This window comes from Entamoeba dispar, genomic scaffold, assembly GCF_000209125.1.
Source record: "Entamoeba dispar SAW760 scf_1105229457945 genomic scaffold, whole genome shotgun sequence".
Taxonomy (NCBI): Eukaryota; Evosea; order Mastigamoebida; family Endamoebidae; genus Entamoeba; species Entamoeba dispar.
The window spans coordinates 2408-23727 of NW_001852946.1; the positions used below are offsets into that span (position 1 = coordinate 2408).

Sequence of the window (21320 nt, forward strand, 5' to 3'; positions counted from 1 at the left end):
AAAATTAAAAAAAAAATGAATATCATCTTCATTCTAATCAAATATAAACGAAATAGATAGAATTAAAAGATCATCTCAAAATGTTAATTTAGTTATGTCAAAGTTTGATAGATAAAGATTTAATTGGAATTAGATTTTTTTATTATATTCATCTTATTAGTTCTGGGTTTTCTAAACAACAAGAATTACTTTGGGAAGAACGTGATTCTATTAATCGATCAAGTCAATTAGCAGATATTTTGATTGAGTTTGTTTTATTAATTGAATAATTTTCTTTTTAATATTATAAACTCATTTTTAGTCAAGCATTTGAAGACAATGCAAGTATAGATCGACAAAACCAAACAATGGATAAAATTAATAACAGAAATTCTATCTATAATTCTACTTTAAATGATTCAAATCGTTTAACAAATAGAATTTCATGGCATCAATGTAAAAATACAATTATTTTAGCATGTGTTTGTGCTTTTTGCATATTCTTCCTTATCTGGTGGTCATTTTTATAAGTTATTGTCCTTTTCATTTAGTTTTATCATCAACAATCTTCTAAATAATAAGATTTATAAACACAAAATTATTTAATTATAAAATACAAAAATTTTGAAGAAAATAAAAAATAAAGAATATTAATCTATTTTATAGGATAAAAATGTATTAAATACATAAATAAAGAAAAAAGAAAAGATTTAAAAAAAAAATAAAAATTTCAAAAACTAGAAAAAAAGAAAGAAGAACTTCAAAATAGAAGAATGGCTTTCTTATTTGGTACACCAATTCAAATTGATATTCTATTAGACAATGACCATGAAAAACAAAAAGTTACTAAAATAGTTAATAAACAAAAAACAGAAATTCCAATTTATATGAAAAATGAAGATATTAAAGGAAAAGTTGTTATTACATTAAAAGATAAAAAGTATGAACATCAAGGAATTAAAATTGATTTTATTGGATCAATAGAATATTCATATGACAGAAGTTCTACATCGAATTTTATTCAACAAACAGTTGAATTAAGTAGACCAAATATTATATTAGAAGAAAAAACAATGTATCCATTTAGTTTTAGTGGAATTGATAAAAAATATGATTCATATTCAGGAAAGAATGTAAGATTAAGATATTATTTAAGAGTATCAGTTAATAAAAAGTATTCATCTGGTTTATCTAAAGAACAAGAAATTTGGGTTATTAATTATCAAGATGAACCTACTAAAAATGATCCAATTTTAATGGATGTTGGTGTAGAAAAATGTGTAAGTATTGAATTTAAATATGCTAAATCATATTATAATTTAACTGATGTTGTATTAGGTCAAGTTTACTTTAAAGTTGTAAGATTACCTTTGGCTAGTATGGAACTTCAAATACAAAGAAAAGAAACTACTGGATTTCCACCAAATCAAACGGTTGATACTGAAGTTCTTTCTCGTTATGAACTTATGGATGGTGCACCAGTTAAAGGAGAATCAATGCCAATTAGAGTATTTTTAGCTAATTTAGACTTAACCCCATCATATCATAATGTTAATAATATGTTTAGTGTTACTTATCATTTACATTTAGTATTAATCGAAGAAGATGGAAAACGTTATTTCAAACAATGTGAATTTAAATTATGGAGAAAACAACCTCAACCAATTAAAACATCACCTAATGCTCCTATTAGTGTTAATACTGATTGTTTAGCTGGTTCTCAAGAAACCCCTTACAAAGGATCTGACATTAATAAACCATTACCAGAAGTTCAATCTCAACAATCTATTCAAGAAGAACCAAAAGAAGAAATTAAAGAACCTGTTATTGAACAACCACAACAATCTATTCAAGAAGAATCAAAAGAAGAAAAGAAAGAAGAAGAACCAAAAGAAGAAAAGAAAGAAGAACCAAAAGCAATTGACATTTCTTCATTTATTCAAGACGATAAACAAGATGATGACAACTTATTTTAAATCACCTTTTCTTTGATGAATTGATTTATTCATGAATTTCTTTCATTTAAATGTTATAGTTTTTAATTAATTAAAAAATAAGAAACAAAAAAATGAATTATTTGTTAAACCAACAAAAAAATGAAAGATAGTAATTCTTTTAGATAGAAGAAATTAAACCAAAATAAACAAACAAGTGTTTGTCATTAGTCAAGAGCAAAGACAAATGGAGAAGATGTTTTTGGACCAACTGAACCATAGATAGAGACTATTTGTTCAACAAATACACAACTAACGTCAACAATTATAATTTTTTTACAAAGTTTAACAACAGGTAGTTGAGAATTAACATGAGAGTTTGTAATAATAATTTTATCTATAGGACTTTGTTCTAACCTTTGAATAATTGATTCTTTTGTAACAGCAAAATGAGAAATAACACAAGTAACTTTTGTTGCTCCATGTCTTAAATAATTTTCTGCTGCAGCAATTACAGTTTTCCTGAACGAACAATATCATCATATACTACTACATGTTTTCCTTTACATTCTCCAATAGGTTCTTTCATGATTTCTGGTGAATTTTCATTAAGTTCTCTTGGAGCTCTGCATAAAACGATTCCAACACCAAAAAGATTTGAATATGTTTCTACCCATTTTGGTCTTCCTAAATCTGTTGTGCCAAAGACTACATCTTCATTTTGAAAATCAACTTCTTTAGCAATAGCATTATACAAAGGTTTTTGAGCATATAATTCCATTGCTTGAGTTTTTTCAAAATAATGAATAATACCACTTGTATGAAGATCTAATAACAAATACAAATTACCTAATCCACATGTAGAAATACTTGAAAGCATTCTTACTGTTGATTTACAGGTGACTACTTCTCCTGGCAATGAAGCTCTATTCATCGTTTGATATAACAAATAAGGAATAACAAATACTCTTCTTCTTGTTCCTAATTCAGAAAGTTCAAGTCCAAGACGAATTAGTTCTAACAATTCTTGGTCATCAACCATTGAACAAACAATTAAAACATCTTTTCCAATTAATGATGTTTTATTTTGAATTGTAAATTTATAATATAACTCTCCATCAGAAAATTGTTTTCGGATAACAGGAAGAATTGGATATCTAAGTTTTTCAGCTAAAAGATCAGCAAAATACTTACTTCTTTTTGTGTGTACAATCAATGGTAGATTAAGATAGTTTGACATATGTGTAATTATAACTAATTTTAAAGTTGGACATTACTAACTTTATTTCCAACCCTAAATAAACTCCCCATCAATTATTTAAACAAGTAAACTCCTTTTTCAAATAATTATTTTTTATTTTCATTAAAAACGAAGTTTATTTTCATAAAACTACTTTTTTCATTATTTTTTAACACTTTAAATGAATTTTTATTAGAGTAATGAGAAAACTCCTTCAATAAAATGTATTGATTTAATCATAACATCATTTCTTAGTCACTCCACTCATCGTCATCATCATCTTCTTCTTCAGATGTGTCAGCTTCAATATCTTTACGTCTATTTGCCATGGCATTAGCAAGCATACTAGTTAAGTCATCTTGTTGTGCCACAGTCATTTTCTTTTCTGGAAGTGGTTCAGTCTTCTTAAGGACATGCCCTCCTTTGTTAATGTCATCAAGAAACGATCTTCCTCCAGTTGGTAATGAGACATCAGGTGTAGTTTTTGTACTAGGAGATGGAGTATTTAATGTAGGAGGTGGTGGTGGAACATTTAAGTTAGGAGGAGGTGGGACATTTAAATTAGGAGGAGGTGGTGGATTAACTGATGATGGAGGAATATTATTATCTGAACGAGAAGGTAGTGTAGGTGGTACCTTACGATTAGGAAGAGGAGGTGGTGGGCGTCTAGTTTGGGTGTTAGGTTGTGGTGTTTCATTTTTAGAGGAAATAACAGGAGCAGAAGGGATTTGTGTTTCTAATTCAGGTTCAGGTTTTTTAAGGTTTTGAGGAGGATTAGTGGTAGAGACAGTTGTATGTTTGTTAGAGTTTGGAATATCAATTTCTTCAAAATCATCTAAATCAACATTTCTTTGTCCACCATTGGGTAATGAAGTTTTAACTAATGAATTTTCTGAACCAGGAGTAGCTGTTAATTGTTCTAATACACTTTGATCACATTTACCTTCTTTGACAGCTTGTTCAACAGTAGTGATAAGTAATTTAACAGTTTCTGGGTTACATAAATCTTTTCTCTTTAACCCAGCTGCTTTTAAAACAGCTCTTAATTCTGGTGTTAATTTTTTGAGGTCAATAAGAACCTGTTTTTTTGCTTTAATCAACTCACCAACTTCTTCACCAAAATTTGTACTAGAAGTAGCCATTTTTTGAATTTCAGCTTCATTTGCTTTCAACACATCAACTATTTGTTGTAGTGCATTCTTTTCTTTTTCAAATAAATTACAAAATAATTGAATCAATCCACAATATAATTCTCTCACCATTTTAGTTGTATCATGAAGTCCTTGAACAATACACTGTTGTTTTAAAGTTTCTGTTTGCTTTACTTCTTCCATAAATTGTTTTAATTCAGTGGGTTGAGCCTTTAACTTTTTTTGTGATAAAGCAATATTAGAATCAGCCCGTTTTAAATCATTTTTATACCTGTCTTCAAAATTAGAAACCATACGAGGGTATTCAGAGGCGTTCTTTTTTAAAATAGGTATTATTTGGTCATTAAAATATCTAGCCGTTTCATTTCTTCCAGCAAACATAACTTGTAAAATATCAATGATATTATTTACTCCTTGATCTAAATCATTAATTCCAGTATTGCTTTGTAATATTAAAGCGTCAGTTAATATTTTAGTTTGATTTGCATGAACAGACTCACTTTTACAATAACCTTCACTAGCAGAAATCAATTTTTTATAATTTTTCATAGCACCTTTGATAGCCTTATATTTAAGTTACTTTTCATTTAAAAAAATCAAGAAAATTAAACCAAACGTTAATATTTTTTTTTATATATTCCTCCATTTTTTTTTCATCTTTCTTTTCTTTCATTAAATAAGTGCTACTCATATGCGTTATATGAATATTTTTAGTTCAAATAAATACAAATCTCATAGAAAAACAAATTTTTTTAAATTTCTAAAAACAATAAAAAAATTTTATGATATAAAAAACTAAAATTAAGTTTATTAATCATCTTAAAAAAACTTATAAATTAACCTTCAAAATTAATGGATACTCCAATTCAAATTCAAAAACGAAAAGAAGGGTATAAAAGAGTGCTACTTTGTAGTGTAAAAGTCATGATATTAAGTATAATATTAAATGGGTTAATATTAATTTTATATAATTCAATAACAAAAAAAAGTATAACAAGTATTATTATTATTTCAATAACTAATGGAATTAATGTTCTTATACTTCATTGGAAGTGTACAGAAAATAAAGTATTTGATGATGAACCAGGATTATATTTTATTACTAAAAGAGGATTAAATTGTTTAATAACAATAATTATAAGTTCTATTATTTTAGGAATTATTTCATTTTATGAATATGGTATATTAGCTCAATACTATATAGAAAGTACTTTAATTGATGAATCAATTACATTAATGATTCATTGTGGAATTTATTTTGGACTATCTTCTTCAGTCTTTTATTTATTTTTAGATAGATTATATATTCCTTATTACTCAGTTCTTCCTAAAACTAAATCAAATTGGATACAACAAACGTTAAGACAAACTGTTATTACATTTATATGTAATTTGTTTATCTTTGTATTTATAATTTTTACAGTAAAAATGTATTATTTAATGATGTATGGTTTTCAACCAATTGTTTCTCGTTTTAATTTTTCTAATATTTTTACTTTAATACCAATAATATTAATTTACAGTATGTTTAGTAGATTATCATTTAATTATCTAAGTAAAATAATGAGTATTGAATTACCTTTAGAAGATAAATTTAATTAATTTCTTTTTCTTTTATTTAATTTATGTAAAAAGTATAATAAAAATATAATAATTAAATTATTGTTACTTTTTTCTTTTAGTTAATTAAAAGGAAGAAATTTAATAGGAAGTTGCCATTGGTAATCTTCGATTAAAAATGCTTCACACCAATTTTTCCATAATGATTTTTTAAATTTATTTATAAATAATACTCCTGAACGAAGAGAAGAAATAAATTGTAAACATTCAATAGTTGTACAATTAAATGAAATAAAAATTGTTTGAATTAATAAGAGAATAAGTAATGAAATACCACAAGAAAATGAAATAAGTAATCCAATTAATGAAAGAACAAAAGAGAAATTAGGAATTAATGAATGGTAATAAAGAATTAATACAATTTTTATAAAGTTTGTTATTGTAATTATTGATCCATATAAAAGGAACAAATAAAAGTATCTAATATTATGTAGTCCAATACAACAATTCATCCATGAGCAATGATGGTCCATTCTTAATGTACACCTATTTAAATTATTATATATTCTCTTCTTCTTTTTTTTTGTTTATTTCTTTAAAATATATAAATTAAAATATTTAAATATCAAACGAATTACATGTTCTACAATGATGAACTCTTAAATATTTTTCTTTACAACATATTTTACAATATCCTGTTCTTTTAAATGAATAATAACGAAATGAAATTTTATTTTTTGCTGTATTTTTACATTTTATTAAGAAATATTCAATACAGAAAAAACAATAACAATTAATACTCTGTATACAAATATTCTTTAAAGAACTATTTGGATATATTACATTATATTGGGGTATTATATTAAAAGTACTTAAAACAAATAATAACAGTGTTAATAAATGCACACAATAATATGCAATTATTGATAATGAATGTTCAATACAATCATATAATTCATTAAGTTTCCTTTCTTTTGAATTCATTTTTATTTATTTAGTTCATTTTATTAAAATAAAAATTTTTTAATTTGAAAATTAAAATAAAGAAAGAAAACAAAAGCATTTTTCCAATATGTTTGCAATGAATTATCTCATACTTTCATGTATGCTGTTTCAGTGCCAAGTTGCTTTTAAAATTAAAAAACTTAAGTTGATTTATTACTCATGTCTTTTATTTTACTAGCAACAAAGAGTTTGTTTTGACCTTAAAAAAAACTCTGAAAAAGGTCTTAAAAGCATCATCAGCTTTACATCCTTACACTGAAGGATTGTAAGCTGATGATTGAATGAAACCATTTTCGCCACAATTTAACCAACAATAGTTCTCATTATTCTCAATAATTGGTGTTTCAACTGTAGTTAACAAAAAATAACAATTAGTATTTGGTTCTATATAATTGTTATAATAAGTAAAATTACTACTAATCAAATCACAAGACCCATTTTGAGAATTGTAATAATTAATAAATTGTTGGTCTTCATTAATTGGCATTGGTGGAAGTTCATTATCATATTGAGAAAATATTTGTGCATTAACTGCTGCTTCTAAAAATTCACTTTGTGTATTTAGTTCTTCTTGTTTTTTATATTCACTTTGTTCAGTTTTTGTTGGTTCAATACCAATAACTCTATCCTCATCATCTTCATCACCTTTCTTAACGTCACTCACATAACTTGGTCTGACAATACATTCTGGGCAAATGACATCATTAGTCGAACCAATATGTGAAGAAATAGAAATAGGTTGCATCATACGATGAAGTGGCTTAAGATTAAATTCATTTGGTAAATTGAAGTTGTTTATAAGTGATTGTAATTGGAGCTCAGCACTAGAAATCATCAGTAGAGTATCACGTTTGTGACCACGGACAAAGCTCTTGAGCCCCTTATTGAGTAAACCCCCAATACGAGCGATGTCCTCTCCACTGATGACAACTGCCCCCAAAGACAAAACACTAATACGTGACATTTTTAATGTAACAGAAGAACTCTTAGTATTCTTTAAAACAATTTTCCATCCTAATTGTTCAAGCATACAAATTAATGAATTGTTAGTAGCAGCTGTGTGATTTCTTTTATTATATTTAGTATAATGAATTTTACTTTCGTCAACTGACTTTCCACTCGTATAGATTAGATGTTCGATATATTCAGCAAAATTATATGTTTCTTCATCAATTATTACTTCTCTAATATCCATAAATTGACAAGTATCTGAACTTTTTCGTGGACTTTGAATAATGAATTTGATTCCATACTGACTAAGAAGAGCCATTAATGTTGTTTCTTGTTCAGCCTCAAATGAAACAGAAATTCGTTTGGCTTCAGTGCCATTTTTGGTGTTTCTCAATGCAGAAGACATCTCAGTAACTGAAAAAAGATTTGGAATCTAAGTTGTTCTTCCCCATTTATTAGGACCCTTTGGTTTTGAGTCATTAAGAATAACAATCCTTTTTTTTCTTTTATCTATATGAAATTAGTATAGAAGGGTATAGAAATAATTTTTTTTCAATGATAGTCCTTTGAGGTTGAGTTTACTTATCCTAATCTTCTCATATTTTCCCGAAAGTATTTGGATATAGAATAAAGAACAAAAATTTTTATTTTTTATTAATTAAAAAGTGATACTTCAAACATAATTTGAAGGTAATTTTACTAGATGAAAACTCAATATACTGAAACTGATATTCTGCAAAAAGAAAAAAGTAAAGACTCATAAATCTTGTTTTGTACTTTGATAAAATAAAATTTTTTTAACCCTAGTTATTTTAAAAATAAAAACAGATGAAGAACAATCTTTATTTATTTTAAATTATTTCCTTTATTGACAATAAAAAGAAAAGATGGATTCTCAAATTACCAATGGCACTTTGTTGATGTATAATTGATATAGTAAGAAATTTTCAGAAAAAAGTAGTTTTATTTTATAAAATGTTTTTTATATTGATATTGATGGAATACTCTGAAAAAAAATTCTTTTTTATAAAACTTTTCCAAAAGGGATAAATAACAAAATATTAATTGAATTACAAAAGTAACAAAAAATATAAAAATAAAAATAACGAAAAAAAAAAATAAAAATAAAAAACAAAACTTAAAAAAACAAATTAAAATCTCTCAAATCATGAGCAAAGAGTCTAAATTACCAAGACAGCCAAATGTACAGAAAAAAGTTGCTTCAATCAATGATCCATCAGTTGCAAAGGATCTCACTCCTATTTATTGTACAACAATTGAAGATGGAGTACGTAAAGAAAGAGTATATGAAAAAGTAAAGTTATTAGGAAGGGGTGGTTTTGGAACAGTGTTTAAAGTAATCGAAAAAGGTAATAACCAGGAATATGCAGCTAAAGTTATTCGTAAAGAACCATTAAAAGGAGTATTTTTAACAAAACTTAAAAGTGAAATTGAAATACATAATTCATTAGATAATTGTAGAATAGTAAAATTACAAGATGTGTTTGAAGATAGTAAATATGTATATATTTTACTTAATTTATGTAATCAAGAAACATTAAAAGAAGTATTAGTTAAAAGAAAAAAATTACATGAACCAGAAATAGCGTATTGGATGAAACAAGTATTAGAAGGAATAGTATATCTTCATAGTTGTAAAATTATTCATAGAGATTTAAAATTAGCTAATATCTTTATTCATAATATGAATGTTAAAATTGGTGACTTTGGTTTAGCTGCTAGAATAGATCAAGAACATAAAAATAGAATGACTATGTGTGGTACTCCAACATCAATGGCACCAGAAATTATTGCAAAAACTGGTCATTCATATCAAGTAGATATTTGGGCATTTGGTGTTATGTTGTATTATTTAAAATTTGGAATTACTCCATTTAATTCTTCAACAAGAGAAGTTGTATATAAAAGAATTGAAAAATGTGAATTCTCTTTTCCAAAACGTCCTATTTCTGATACATTAGTAAAACTAATTAGTGCTTTGTTACAAAAAGATTCTTCTTTACGTCCAAGTGCATCAGAAATATTAGAATATGCTTTTTTTGCACCAAATAGAGTTCCAAATAGTTTACCTATAGAAGCATTATCAAAAGACATTGACTGTACAATGTTAGAATTTGGAGGAAGCGGTATAAATGATATGATATCTATTCATGATAATCCAAGTGAATCTATTATTGCATCACTTAAAATGATTTTATCTAAAAGACCAGCAGAAAATGCATGTATTATTTCAGGATCAGAATATAATTATGTTGTTGATTATTTAGATAAAACAGATAAATATGGTGTATTATATATGTTAGATGATGGAACTATTGCAGCTAATTTTAATGACAGTACTTCTATGTTTATGAATAATGGACTTTATACTTATTTCGCTCGAGATATGAGTAGATTAGATATTGAAGCACAAAAAATTGATTCACAAGTTCATGACATTAATAAAAAATGTCGTATTATTAATTTATTTTGTAAACAACTAAAAGGAGGTAATCCAGAAAAAACTGGATTAAAGACTTGTACTGTTCGTAAATTTATTGTAAGAGAAGATTTTAATGTATTTTTATTTACAGATAATTCACTTCAAGTTTTCTTTACTGGAACAAATCCAATATCATATTTTGTTGACCCATATAATATGATATTAACAATTCTCAAAAGTCCTAATGAAAAATATACATGTGCTGTTGATTGTCATAAGGCTATGTTATGGGACTCTGATGCTTCTCAACATTTCAGTCTTTTAGATTTATTATTACAAGAATTCTCTAATAAAATTGAAATGGTGTAATGATAAGAAAAAGAAAATAATAACTATCAAATGATTGAATCTTTTTCTATTTTATATTATTTATTTATTAATTTTATTTTTTTTTTTTTGTTATCCAAAAACATATAAAAAATGAAAATTATAAAAAAATATTGATTTTTAATGAGTATGTAATGTAAGATATTCTTCATATTGAGTTAATATCAATAACATTGAAAAGTTATTACTTGTTTGTGCATAATCCATACACTGATTAAATACATCCTTAAATAATGATAAATCTTCGTTGTCAATAAGATAACTTAATGTCATTGCCACTTCAATAGTAAAATAATGACTTAAATTCCATGTTTTTTGAGAATAAAATAAAATAATCTCCTGAAGAATGTGAAGATAAATTTGATGAATATCATTTGATTCGTTAACAAGTAACTTACCAAAATCTCGAATAAGAAAAGCTAACATTAAATCCATTTCTTCATTACTTATATTAACTGATGTTACTTCATGAAGTAATTCATCTAATTGACTTTGTTTTTCTATTCTATATAATCAATACAGAAACAACCACTAAATCGATTTATAAAAAACAAACATTTCAAGATTATTAAGACTTTGTTTTGTTAGTTTAGAACTATTCTTATTTACAGTTGGTTTATAAAATACTGAAAGATTAGACATAAAAGGATAATTATAACTCTCTTTTGTTAAATGTTTATACCGTTCATTATAAACTCGAACAAATGCAGCCATAATGTCTGGTGTTGGAGAACAAAGAACTCGATATAATAATGAAGGAATAAGTGTTCGTACTAATAATTCACAATTTTCATCACTAGCCAATTGATAAATGAATTGAACAACACAAACTGTTAAATTATTATGGATAACTTCATTAATTTTTTGAATAACACTAGAATTTTCAACAATAGCTTTACACTTTTTATCGTCTAATTCATTAATCTTCATTCCTAAAATTTCTTCCCAATTCACGTTCTCACTCATCAACTTCTTACAGTTAAAAGTTTTTTTATTTTTTTCTTTTATTTTTTTTTATTTCTTTGTCCTTTCAATAATCTTCTTAACCCTAATTCAATTTACCAGTCTTTCCAATGGAACATCATAAATCAGGTAGTTTATCTCAAAAGAACAAACCTTTTAAACGTAGGACTGGATCTAAAAGACAACAAAAGATTAAAGGAAAAAAGAAAACTGAAACAGTTTCTTGTAGACCAATTTTGGCTGATCCAAAGGAAGTTAGAAGAAACCAACAAAAGCAAAGGCAAATGGCTTCAAGACAAAAACAGTTAGAAAGAAATAGAAAAGAAAAAATGGGAATTGGTGCTCCAAGACTTGTTGGGTTTATGAGTCTTGGTGGTGGAAATGTTCAACAAACTGTTCAGACATTATCTCAACACTGGAGTGTCGCTAGTGTTAGAGGTGATATTACATATGTTAAAACAGAATTTAATAAACGATTAGCTCTTTGGTTTACACAACAAGATATCTGGAATCGAATGGATGTTGGTAAAATTGCTGATATTATGGTATTTGTTATTGGAGGAGAAACAACACCAGAAGAAGAAGAAAAGTTAGATTTCTTAGTTGCTCAAGGATTAGGGGATATTGTTCTATTAGGAGAGAAAGGAAAATTAAAGAAAGGAAGGTGGTCTGGAATGAGAGTATATGATGCAGAAAAAGAAGGAGGGTTAATTGTCAGAAATTTGTGTGACATGGCTGTTAAAACTAAGATTGAAGGACCTGGATATTTTGTTATTGATTCTGCAGAAAAGAAAGAAGATGGAGTTGTTATCAATGGGTATGTAAGAAGGTCACAATTAAGTCGATTATATAGTGGGTATATTGTCGGTATTGGGGATGTTAGTGTTAAGGCTATAGGAACTGACATTGACCCTTATGGTGTTGGAAATAAAGCTGAGCATTCATTTGAGATAGAACAAGAAGAGGTAGATGATGAAGAGAAAGAAGAAGAGTCTAATGAAATGAGTGAAGAAGAAATTTCAGAACCCCAAAATAACACTACTACTGTAGTTCATATTACTAAAAAAGTACCAGTTGGAGCAGGAAGTTATACAGGAGCTTGGATTGTTGGGGATGAAGGAGAAGAACTTGAAGAACAAGTTGTTGAAGAAATTGAAGAAGATGATATGAATGTTGATGATGTTTTAGATATGGAAGAAGAAGATGAAGAACACCTTAATGAAACTGATGAAGAAAGAACAAATAGATTATTTAATGAATATATAGAATTTCCTGATAGGTATAGAGTTAAACGAGGAGAGTCTGCTAAAGAAACTTTTAAAGGATATAGAGGGCTTAGATCATTGAGACAAAGTGAATGGGATTGTGATGAAGAATTACCAAAAGAATATAATGATCTTGTTCAATTTGATAATTATAAAAGAATGTGTGAATGTTTTAAAGATGTAGAAGATGGAGTTGAAGAAGGGACGTATGTCTCACTTTATATATCAACACCACAATATGCAGGTTCTTTAGTAAACAAAGTTTTTTGTTCATTAAGACAATACGAAAATGAACAATCAATTATACATGTATTATTTACAATCGAACCAGATTCATTACCATTAAAATCAAATACAACATTTACAATTCAAATTGGAGATAGAAGATATCAACGAAATATTGTATTTACTGAAAATGGAATGATGGGAAATAAATATAAAATAATTCGATGGGCTGCTCCTGGTAGTTGTGTCATTGGATCATTTTATGGATATATAACATATCCACCAGCACCTGCAATGTTATTTATGAATGTTGATGGAAATGAAGAACTTGTTGCTACTGGAACAGTAGATAATGTAGATCCATCAAGAATATTGATTGAAAGAGTGTTATTAACAGGAACACCAATTAAAATTGGTAAAAGAAAAGCAACTATTAGAGGATTATTTACTCAACCGTCAGATGCTAAATGGTTTAAACCTATTGAATTATTTACAAAACAAGGGGTATGTGGAAATATTTTATGTTCTTTAGGTGAAAAAGGTTTAGTTAAATGTACATTTGAACAACAATTAAAATCAAATGATGTTGTAACTTTAGCATTGTACAGAAGAGTTTTCCCGCTTCCACCACTTGTTTCTGCTAATTGATTGAGTTTTTAATTTATTTGTTCAAGATAAATTACTATTTAAAAAATCAATCATTTAAAAAGCAGCTTCATAAAGTTCATTTAATTCATCCATTTGTCTAATAAGTTCTTTACATCCTTCTTCCATTACATCAAAAGGAGTTTTATTGCTTGATTTTTGTGTTTGAATTCTGAAAACAACTTTTGTATCACTTGGATGAGGAATACTATATCCACATAAATCTGTATCTGGTAAATTTGCAATGACATGTCTTAATGGGTTAGCGAAAGTATGATCTTCTCCTTCGATAGTATAACTAATACCGTTTGACATCTATCAAATTTTAAATTTAAGTTTTTTTAGGGTTTTTATTTTTTTTCATTTTTATTGATACTTTCATTCACCTTAAATTTTATCTTTTTTTCTACATATCTCGTTTTTCTTTATTCTTTTTTAAAAAAATCTCCTTTCTTAATTCTTGACTCTTGTTTGAATCATTTCTTTATTTAGAATAAATCTTTATTCAATTATCTTTCTCTAAGATACACTACACTTCATTTGGTTCTTTTATATATTATTAAATTGAATGGACTAATCATTGTATTATTTTTTAATCACTTTTATTCTATAATTCAATACACCTTAATTATTTATAAAAGTTGTATAGATTTCATAATAAAGTTCATTTCAAATTATTACTAGAATGTCCTTTTTATTATTGAGAATGATCAAATTATTTTTAAGAGTAATTGATTAGAATAATGTTAATTATCTTATTAATTATAATTGTAACATCTATTCTATTTTTACTAGAACAATAACAGAAAATGTTGTTTTTTATTCCTTTGTTTTCAATTTTAATAAACCAATAAATAAACTCAAAATATCATAAAAAAAGGAAGAAAAGAAAATAAACTGAGAATTTGAATTAGTGGAGATAAGAAAGCATATCAGAAAGATCTCTTTTAATCCAATCTGCACGATTTAACATTTTCTCTAATGATTGTTTAATAGTATTTTCAGAACCTACAGCTGGATGGTCGATAAAGAATTGAGTGTAATATTGATATTTTTCATGAGATGAATAATGTCCTAAGAGTCCTTCTAAAATCCAATTTCTAATAGAAGACATTCCTGTACCAAATTTCTCATTAATATAATCAATATGATTTTCTACCCATTGACAAGGAAGTTCACTTTCACCTAGTAATGAAAGAATCATAACAAAACAGAAGTCTTGTTGTCTCACTTTATTAGTTGCAAAGTCAATAACTTTTTTAATAATCTCTTCATTTTTAACTAATCCTAAGCCTCTTAGTGCGTTTCTTTTTATTTCTGGTGTTTCTCCATTCAAATATAACTGACATAATTTCTCAAAAATTGGTTCTGTAGCATTTCTTCCAGCAATTATACAAATTGGTTGTCTCATTTCTGCATCAACTTTACTTAAATCACCAGCTTCAATAATATTAAAAGCTTCTTTAATACTTTCTTGATTATTGAGAGTAGTCAAACATAAACTTCTTAACTTAGCATCTTCTATAGATTCACCTGGAATAGTTTTTAATCCTAATTGTTGTAATGCCGGTCCAAGCAATCTTTCTCTTTGTTGAATAACAAATTGAACAACTTCAGTTCCTCTAAAAACACTTTTAAGTTCAGTTAAATGCTCACAAACAACTCGTGCAACTTGATAAGTGTCTGATACAAATGGTTTTAAAGTTTTAATAAAGGCAAGATAATTTTTTGATGAAACTTTACCAATTTTACATAGTGAATATAAATCATCAAGAATACTCATTGTTTCAGTTTGACATAGTGTTTGTTGTTTAAGAACATCAAGTAACTGTTCAGAGTATTGAACTCTATAAAATCCAGTACTCATAGTATTTGCAATAACATATGGTTGATTCCATTCAATACATGCACTTTTTTTTGTCAATAAATATGTTTGTTTATATCCTCCACATGAAAGAATCATTGGTATTTTCCATAATTGTTCTGATTTACATCCACATCTTTCTTGTGAAATAAATAATTTATTATTTTCTATTTTAACTGAAACAACTGGAAAACCTGCTTTATATGTCCATTCTTGAACTATATCCTTTAAATCAATACCACAAACTTCTCCAACACATTTCCACATTTCATCACTAACGGCATTACCGTACATATACTTCTTCAAATATAAACTTATTCCTTTCATAAATTTATCAAATCCAACATAATTAATCATCATATCAATCAATGCACTACCTTTATTATATGAAATTAAATCAAATAATTGTTCTATATCACTGGCTTTCTTTACGGGAACACTAACTGGATGAGTTGAACTACATCCATCTGAATCTAAAGCTGGAAGAACTGATTCAAATTCATTAGAAACGTTCATATGCCATTCAGGGAATAAAGTGGCTGTAGCAAACAAATCTCCCATATAACTAGCAAATCCTTCATTAAGCCAAAGGTCATTCCACCATTTCATTGTAACTAAATCACCAAACCACATATGTGCTAGTTCATGGCACACAACACTAGCACAACGTTTTAATGACTGGCTAGAAGCGTTTTCTTGAAGAACAACTTCAGTTTCACGTGAAGTAATACATCCCCAATTTTCCATTGCACCAGCTTCAAAATCTGGTAAAGCTATCCAGTCACATTTTGGTAATGGATATTTAATATCATACGCTTGTTCATATAATGTAAGACATTTGCTCATAGTATCAAGAGCAAATTTTGATACATTTTTATGACTTTTTGGGAAATGAAGTCCTAATTTAATTCCTCTAACAGTTTCTCCATAATAACTAGTAAATTCTCCATTAACAAAAGCAATTAAATAAGTAGACATCTTTAAAGTTCTTTCAAATTCAACAATTTTAAATTCTCCATGTTCTGTAACAGCTTTAATTGGCATATTAGAAAAACAATCATCTTCTTTAGGTACCTCCATTATTATATCAAAAGTAGCTTTATAATTTGGTTCATCAAAACATGGGAATGCTTTACGTGCAGAAGATGGCTCAAATTGAGTACAACAAATGGTTTTTGTTTTACCATCAATTTCATATTTTGATTGATAAAATCCGCATAAATCATCTGCTGGAAGATCTCCATTATATTCAATTTCAATTTCATACTTACCTTGTTCAAAACGCATTCCAGTAAAAATAAGTTGTTCTTTTTCTTTATCTTCTTTGACAGTTAGTTCATGACATTGAGGTTTAATACAACGAGATTTAATATCTTTTATTCCAACACCATTCAAAACAAGTTCATTTGTTGGTTGGATACAATCAATGATAATAGTTATTTTGCCATAATTTAAACTTAATTCAGGATCAGGTTTGACATAAATTTTATAATGTAATGGAATAAAGTTAGTTGGTAAAATTTCGGTCATTAATGAAATAAAAAGTTCTCAAAGGTTTTTAGTTGAAGAAAGTGAAATGACGTTCATGATGATTCATTAATACATCATTGAGGTTTATCAAATAAATCAATTAATGTAATGAAAGAGAAAATTAAATGTATTCTGGTTCATCTTTTATTTCATTTTCTATTTGAATAGTGGTAGTTGGTTGATTTGTTGTATTGTTTTGAGGGTTTTCTTCCTTCTCTTCTTCAATGTTAAATTCCGTCATTAGTTCATTAATGCTCATTCCTTCCCATACAGTAATATTTTTTCCATTCATATTGAAGTTATAATAGAAGTCTTTTGTTTTACATTCATTTAAACACTCTTCAAATAAAGACTCATCTCCTTTATTTTCCTCTTCTTTACTTTCTTCTTCATTTCGTGGAAATTCTCTAACAATTTCTTGCATTGTTCCCATAGCACTCATCATCGGTTGCATAGATACTAATAAATCATCAAAATTACCGTCATCAGGAATATATGTAAGATTACGTGCTTTACAATACTTTTCAAGTATTAATTGAGCACCAAATACTCCCATCATATCATTAAATTGTGCATTTTTACCAGACATTTTTTGATGACCTTTCATGAAAGTTTTAATAAATTGTTCAACACCTTTTAAATCATTTTTGAATAAGAGCCTAGCAGAATCAACAGTTTTTACAACAGTATCTTCAAAAAGATTCATCATAGCTTCTGGATATTTTTTACCATATTTTGTCTCAATTCCTTTAGCAGCATCAAGAAATGGAACAAGGGCAAATCGAAGGGCATCAGAAATAAAATAAAATGGATCACCTAATTCATTTTTTAATGACTTCATAATACTTTTATCAATTGGACGTACTCTATGTTCTATAAGATCTGTGATAATCATATTAGTTAATTCAACACTAGAAATATTTGGATATCTTTCTAAAAATTTATTTACTCCAACTTTCATTTTCTCCATAGCTTCATATCTACTTCCCATAAACTCAAGAATATCATCTGTATTAAATGAATTTAAACAAGCGTCATATAACTTACCAAATATAGTAACACTATCATTCTTTCTTTTATAAAATGATTCATTATTTATTTTCCCTTGATATCGTTGACGTGCTGCACCATAAAGTTCTTCAAATGATTGTACAAATTCATCATATCCATCATTTTCATCTTCAATTGATTCAAGGTTATACTGATAATATGCTAAATCTAAACAATTTGAAAAAAGGTCTTCATCGCTCAAAGGTTTTGGTTTAGGTGGTGTTTGCATTTTTACTTTTTCTTATCACAAATTTTTAGTTTTAAAAAATTTTTTTTATTTTTTTTTGATTAAAGAAAAGAAGAAAAAAAAATAATTAATAATAGTATAATTTATAAAAACAAATTTAAAAAAAAAAAAATATTTTTTTGTTTTAAAATTATAATTTGTAGATGATGAAAAGAGAAAAAACCAATTCATGAAATCAATACTTGAGATATGTCAAAATGGAGGGGCTAACGATTTACTTAAAATGATTGATGATGGAATACCTTTTAATTCACCTGATGAAAACGGAATGTATCCTATTCATTATGCAGCATTATTTGGAAATGAAGCAGTTATTAGAATACTAATAAGGCATGGTGCAGATGTTAATGCACAAACAATCAATGGAAAAACTGCATTACATTTTGCTGTACAAGAAGGTAGATTGACATTAACTAGAATACTTCTTCACGATAATGCAAATCCAGCAATTCTTGATTCACAAAAGAATAACGCATTAACACTAGCATGTAAACGAGGATTTTTACCAATCGCTGAATATCTATTATTTCATTCAAATGGATTAGCACCAACAGCTATTGATTATTGTTGTAAAGAGAATTATATAAATTTAATTAGAATGTTTATTGATTACGTTACACCACAAGAATTAATAGAAGGACTATCTAAAATGAACTTGTCAAAATGGGGTGATTTATCATCTAAATTAATGATTCCATCTGGAGATTTTACCTATGAAATTGATTATCAACCATTTGATAAACAACTTTGTGATTATTCCATTAATTCTACTCCTCCTTTAGACGCACCTCTAAACGTTCATTCTTCTATTGTATTTAATGAAATCCCTTATTTTGCTTTGATCCCTTCGAGTTCACAACTTTCTTTATCACCAGAATCTCTTATTGTAATGTTAAATTATTGTTATACACATACAACAGACTCTTTATTATTAACTTCCAAACCTATTACTCATGCAATTGAAATTCTTCGTCTTTCTCATCCACAACGCTTAGGTTCAATAGTTCCATTAATAATAAAAGTAATCGAACAAATTATTCAAAGTGATTTATCTGAAATTGGTGTATTAGTTGAATTCTTTAAAACACAAGACCATCGTTATTTCTATGAGTCATTGTTTCAAGGTTTAATATATACTTTATTAAAACATATTTCAGTACCATCTGTTTTAGAGTCAATCCAATCTCTTCCACGTGGATTTATAGATGATATGATTAACCTTTTACCAACACAATACCCAGATATTCAATTACCAAATTATCGTGCATTAAAGGGTTTTCAATGGTGATTGATTGATTGAATTATTCTTCGTTAATTCTAATTCTATTATTATTTTTAATTAAAACTTTAAAAAGTAACAAAATAAAAAATTAATTTTTAGAGTAAAACACACCCTCCTTTCTTTTTCTCTCCATTTTTTTCTGATTGTTTCTTTCCACTTTTTTTATTTGATGACTTTTTACTATCTTCTTTTGGATTTAATGGTTCAAACAACATTTTCATTATATGTTCATATAACTCTTTAATACCTTCTCCTGTTTTAGCTGACACTTCAAAATATTCACAATTTAAACTTTTAGCTACTTCTTCACATTCTTCTTCTGTTACTTTTTTATCATTACTATCAAGTTTATTTCCTACAATCAACTTAAGGTATTGAGATCCAATATATCTATCTCCATACGATAACCAATTTTTACAATTTTGTATAGAATCTTTTTCTGTTTCATCAAATAATGCAATTAATAAATTCGCATCATTATAAAATGTAGCGGTTGTACTAACATCTGTTCCTAATGGATCCATAAAATTTAAAATAACTTCTTTGTTATTATAAATAACTTTTTTACTTACCTATAAATCAATACTATTCTGTTACAAATATTATTTCTTTTCTTTTTTCTTTGATAAAACAAACAGAAACATCTTCGAATGGTGTTGATTCTTCAATAAATTTATCTTCAAGAAATCTACGTACAAGAGATGTTTTACCTATTTTTTCATTTCCAATAACACAAATTTTAAAGCTGTATTTCTGGGTCATTCAAAACCTTTAGTTTTTTTAAGTTCTTTTCAATTTTTGTATTTCGCTTTTCATCTTTTTTTTCTTTAATCCCGAAAAATAGAACGATGTTTTATTTCTGTACAATTAATAATATTGTTCTAACATTTATTTCTTTCTTGGTTAAGTTTAATAACTTTTCCTTGTCAATTATTCAGAGGAAAGTAATTAAAAAAAACAAAAAATTAGCATTTTTTAATTTAAAAAGAATTATTTGTAATATGCTAATATTTTAAATGAAATTGTTACAAAAAATCTTATTTTAATAATTTATTTAAAAGTTGTTTATAAATAGATAGTGATATAAATTTCGTGTTATTTTAAATAATTCAACTTATTTTTAGGTTCATTATTTTTAAACTTCTACTCATTTATATTTATTTATCCACCATCAAAATATGAAGTGTCTATGAATAGAATAAATTATTATTATTAATTAATAAATTATTATTATTATTATTATTATTATTTTATTTTTATATTAATTTTATATTTAAAAAGGACACTTTTATGGTTCCAAAAAAAGGATAATACCTTCAAAAATTTGATTGTTTTTAATTTCATTTTATGTAGTTTTGTTTCATCAAATTTCTGATATTTTAGGAACATTCTTTATTTAGTTTTTTTATTTATTGTACCCAACTTTAAGAATTCCGATAATACGAAATAATGTTATAATTTTATTATCTAGATGAAGTTATTTTCATTATACTAACATAATTCATTTTATTTTAATCTCACTATTGGATATCTTTTTCTTTTATAAAAATTTAAATTATATTACAGGCTGTTTTTGTTGTTTGATACTTAATATCAATA

The 21320-nt window shown here is 26.5% G+C and overlaps 14 protein-coding genes across 14 annotated transcripts in view, besides 29 other annotated features; 6 read left to right on the forward strand and 8 right to left on the reverse strand.

Annotated features, from left to right (window-relative positions):
• EDI_061390 (uncharacterized protein) overlaps positions 1–509 on the forward strand; it is a gene marked incomplete at both ends in the record, with an annotated part of 1059 nt that extends 550 nt beyond the window's left edge. The window contains 2 exons of the mRNA XM_001734001.1: positions 93–247; positions 302–509. Of these exons, the coding sequence (XP_001734053.1) occupies positions 93–247; positions 302–509 (363 nt within the window). The remainder of the gene's footprint in view (positions 1–92; positions 248–301) is intronic.
• Positions 253–290: a sequence feature (AT_rich).
• A 41-nt stretch (positions 510–550) lies between the features above and the next one.
• Positions 551–644: a sequence feature (AT_rich).
• A 2-nt stretch (positions 645–646) lies between these two features.
• Positions 647–750: a microsatellite.
• Positions 668–737: a microsatellite.
• Positions 751–752: 2 nt separating the features above from the next.
• EDI_061500 (vacuolar protein sorting-associated protein, putative) lies at positions 753–1955 on the forward strand (the record flags this gene model as incomplete). The annotated part of the gene is made up of 1 exon (XM_001734002.1): positions 753–1955. The coding sequence occupies one exon, from the start codon at positions 753–755 to the stop codon at positions 1953–1955; it is 1203 nt and encodes a 400-aa protein (XP_001734054.1).
• Positions 1831–1889: a microsatellite.
• Positions 1956–1999: 44 nt separating the features above from the next.
• Positions 2000–2058: a sequence feature (AT_rich).
• Positions 2059–2140: 82 nt separating this feature from the next.
• On the reverse strand, positions 2141–3153 carry EDI_061510 (ribose-phosphate pyrophosphokinase, putative; the record flags this gene model as incomplete). Its single annotated transcript, XM_001734003.1, has 2 exons — positions 2141–2415; positions 2481–3153. The coding sequence occupies 2 exons, from the start codon at positions 3151–3153 to the stop codon at positions 2141–2143; spliced, it is 948 nt and encodes a 315-aa protein (XP_001734055.1).
• Positions 3154–3254: 101 nt separating this feature from the next.
• Positions 3255–3283: a sequence feature (AT_rich).
• Positions 3284–3404: 121 nt separating this feature from the next.
• EDI_061520 (Arp2/3 complex-activating protein rickA, putative) lies at positions 3405–4995 on the reverse strand (the record flags this gene model as incomplete). Its single annotated transcript, XM_001734004.1, has 2 exons — positions 3405–4868; positions 4921–4995. The coding sequence occupies 2 exons, from the start codon at positions 4993–4995 to the stop codon at positions 3405–3407; spliced, it is 1539 nt and encodes a 512-aa protein (XP_001734056.1).
• Positions 4922–4943: a sequence feature (AT_rich).
• Positions 4996–5048: 53 nt separating the features above from the next.
• Positions 5049–5144: a sequence feature (AT_rich).
• A 12-nt stretch (positions 5145–5156) lies between these two features.
• Positions 5157–5906, forward strand: EDI_061530 (uncharacterized protein; the record flags this gene model as incomplete). The annotated part of the gene is made up of 1 exon (XM_001734005.1): positions 5157–5906. The coding sequence occupies one exon, from the start codon at positions 5157–5159 to the stop codon at positions 5904–5906; it is 750 nt and encodes a 249-aa protein (XP_001734057.1).
• Positions 5256–5316: a sequence feature (AT_rich).
• Positions 5893–5968: a sequence feature (AT_rich).
• An 18-nt stretch (positions 5969–5986) lies between these two features.
• Positions 5987–6848, reverse strand: EDI_061540 (zinc finger protein DHHC domain containing protein, putative; the record flags this gene model as incomplete). Its single annotated transcript, XM_001734006.1, has 2 exons — positions 5987–6410; positions 6496–6848. The coding sequence occupies 2 exons, from the start codon at positions 6846–6848 to the stop codon at positions 5987–5989; spliced, it is 777 nt and encodes a 258-aa protein (XP_001734058.1).
• Positions 6070–6096: a sequence feature (AT_rich).
• Positions 6412–6490: a sequence feature (AT_rich).
• Positions 6847–6909: a sequence feature (AT_rich).
• Positions 6910–7119: 210 nt separating this feature from the next.
• Positions 7120–8226, reverse strand: EDI_061550 (uncharacterized protein; the record flags this gene model as incomplete). The annotated part of the gene is made up of 1 exon (XM_001734007.1): positions 7120–8226. One exon carries the CDS (start codon positions 8224–8226, stop codon positions 7120–7122), a length of 1107 nt encoding a protein of 368 aa, XP_001734059.1.
• A 230-nt stretch (positions 8227–8456) lies between these two features.
• Positions 8457–8485: a sequence feature (AT_rich).
• A 176-nt stretch (positions 8486–8661) lies between these two features.
• Positions 8662–8682: a sequence feature (AT_rich).
• A 99-nt stretch (positions 8683–8781) lies between these two features.
• Positions 8782–8809: a sequence feature (AT_rich).
• Positions 8810–8894: 85 nt separating this feature from the next.
• Positions 8895–8978: a microsatellite.
• Positions 8979–8988: 10 nt separating this feature from the next.
• EDI_061560 (serine/threonine protein kinase, putative) lies at positions 8989–10632 on the forward strand (the record flags this gene model as incomplete). Its single annotated transcript, XM_001734008.1, has 1 exon — positions 8989–10632. One exon carries the CDS (start codon positions 8989–8991, stop codon positions 10630–10632), a length of 1644 nt encoding a protein of 547 aa, XP_001734060.1.
• Positions 10633–10675: 43 nt separating this feature from the next.
• Positions 10676–10726: a microsatellite.
• An 8-nt stretch (positions 10727–10734) lies between these two features.
• Positions 10735–10775: a sequence feature (AT_rich).
• Positions 10771–11616, reverse strand: EDI_061570 (uncharacterized protein; the record flags this gene model as incomplete). The annotated part of the gene is made up of 2 exons (XM_001734009.1): positions 10771–11155; positions 11207–11616. The coding sequence occupies 2 exons, from the start codon at positions 11614–11616 to the stop codon at positions 10771–10773; spliced, it is 795 nt and encodes a 264-aa protein (XP_001734061.1).
• A 20-nt stretch (positions 11617–11636) lies between these two features.
• Positions 11637–11674: a microsatellite.
• Positions 11675–11723: 49 nt separating this feature from the next.
• Positions 11724–13751, forward strand: EDI_061580 (ribosome biogenesis protein tsr1, putative; the record flags this gene model as incomplete). The annotated part of the gene is made up of 1 exon (XM_001734010.1): positions 11724–13751. One exon carries the CDS (start codon positions 11724–11726, stop codon positions 13749–13751), a length of 2028 nt encoding a protein of 675 aa, XP_001734062.1.
• Positions 12566–12604: a microsatellite.
• Positions 13752–14070: 319 nt separating the features above from the next.
• Positions 14071–14185: a microsatellite.
• A 473-nt stretch (positions 14186–14658) lies between these two features.
• Positions 14659–17142, reverse strand: EDI_061590 (puromycin-sensitive aminopeptidase, putative; the record flags this gene model as incomplete). Its single annotated transcript, XM_001734011.1, has 1 exon — positions 14659–17142. One exon carries the CDS (start codon positions 17140–17142, stop codon positions 14659–14661), a length of 2484 nt encoding a protein of 827 aa, XP_001734063.1.
• Positions 15759–15788: a sequence feature (AT_rich).
• Positions 17143–17263: 121 nt separating the features above from the next.
• On the reverse strand, positions 17264–18421 carry EDI_061600 (uncharacterized protein; the record flags this gene model as incomplete). Its single annotated transcript, XM_001734012.1, has 1 exon — positions 17264–18421. One exon carries the CDS (start codon positions 18419–18421, stop codon positions 17264–17266), a length of 1158 nt encoding a protein of 385 aa, XP_001734064.1.
• A 19-nt stretch (positions 18422–18440) lies between these two features.
• Positions 18441–18578: a sequence feature (AT_rich).
• Positions 18579–18608: 30 nt separating this feature from the next.
• On the forward strand, positions 18609–19727 carry EDI_061610 (hspc200, putative; the record flags this gene model as incomplete). Its single annotated transcript, XM_001734013.1, has 1 exon — positions 18609–19727. The coding sequence occupies one exon, from the start codon at positions 18609–18611 to the stop codon at positions 19725–19727; it is 1119 nt and encodes a 372-aa protein (XP_001734065.1).
• Positions 19728–19763: 36 nt separating this feature from the next.
• Positions 19764–19819: a sequence feature (AT_rich).
• On the reverse strand, positions 19817–20483 carry EDI_061620 (uncharacterized protein; the record flags this gene model as incomplete). The annotated part of the gene is made up of 2 exons (XM_001734014.1): positions 19817–20293; positions 20358–20483. The coding sequence occupies 2 exons, from the start codon at positions 20481–20483 to the stop codon at positions 19817–19819; spliced, it is 603 nt and encodes a 200-aa protein (XP_001734066.1).
• A 183-nt stretch (positions 20484–20666) lies between these two features.
• Positions 20667–20781: a sequence feature (AT_rich).
• Positions 20782–20923: 142 nt separating this feature from the next.
• Positions 20924–20981: a microsatellite.
• Positions 20982–21259: 278 nt separating this feature from the next.
• Positions 21260–21284: a sequence feature (AT_rich).
• Between the last annotated feature and the right edge of the window lie 36 nt (positions 21285–21320).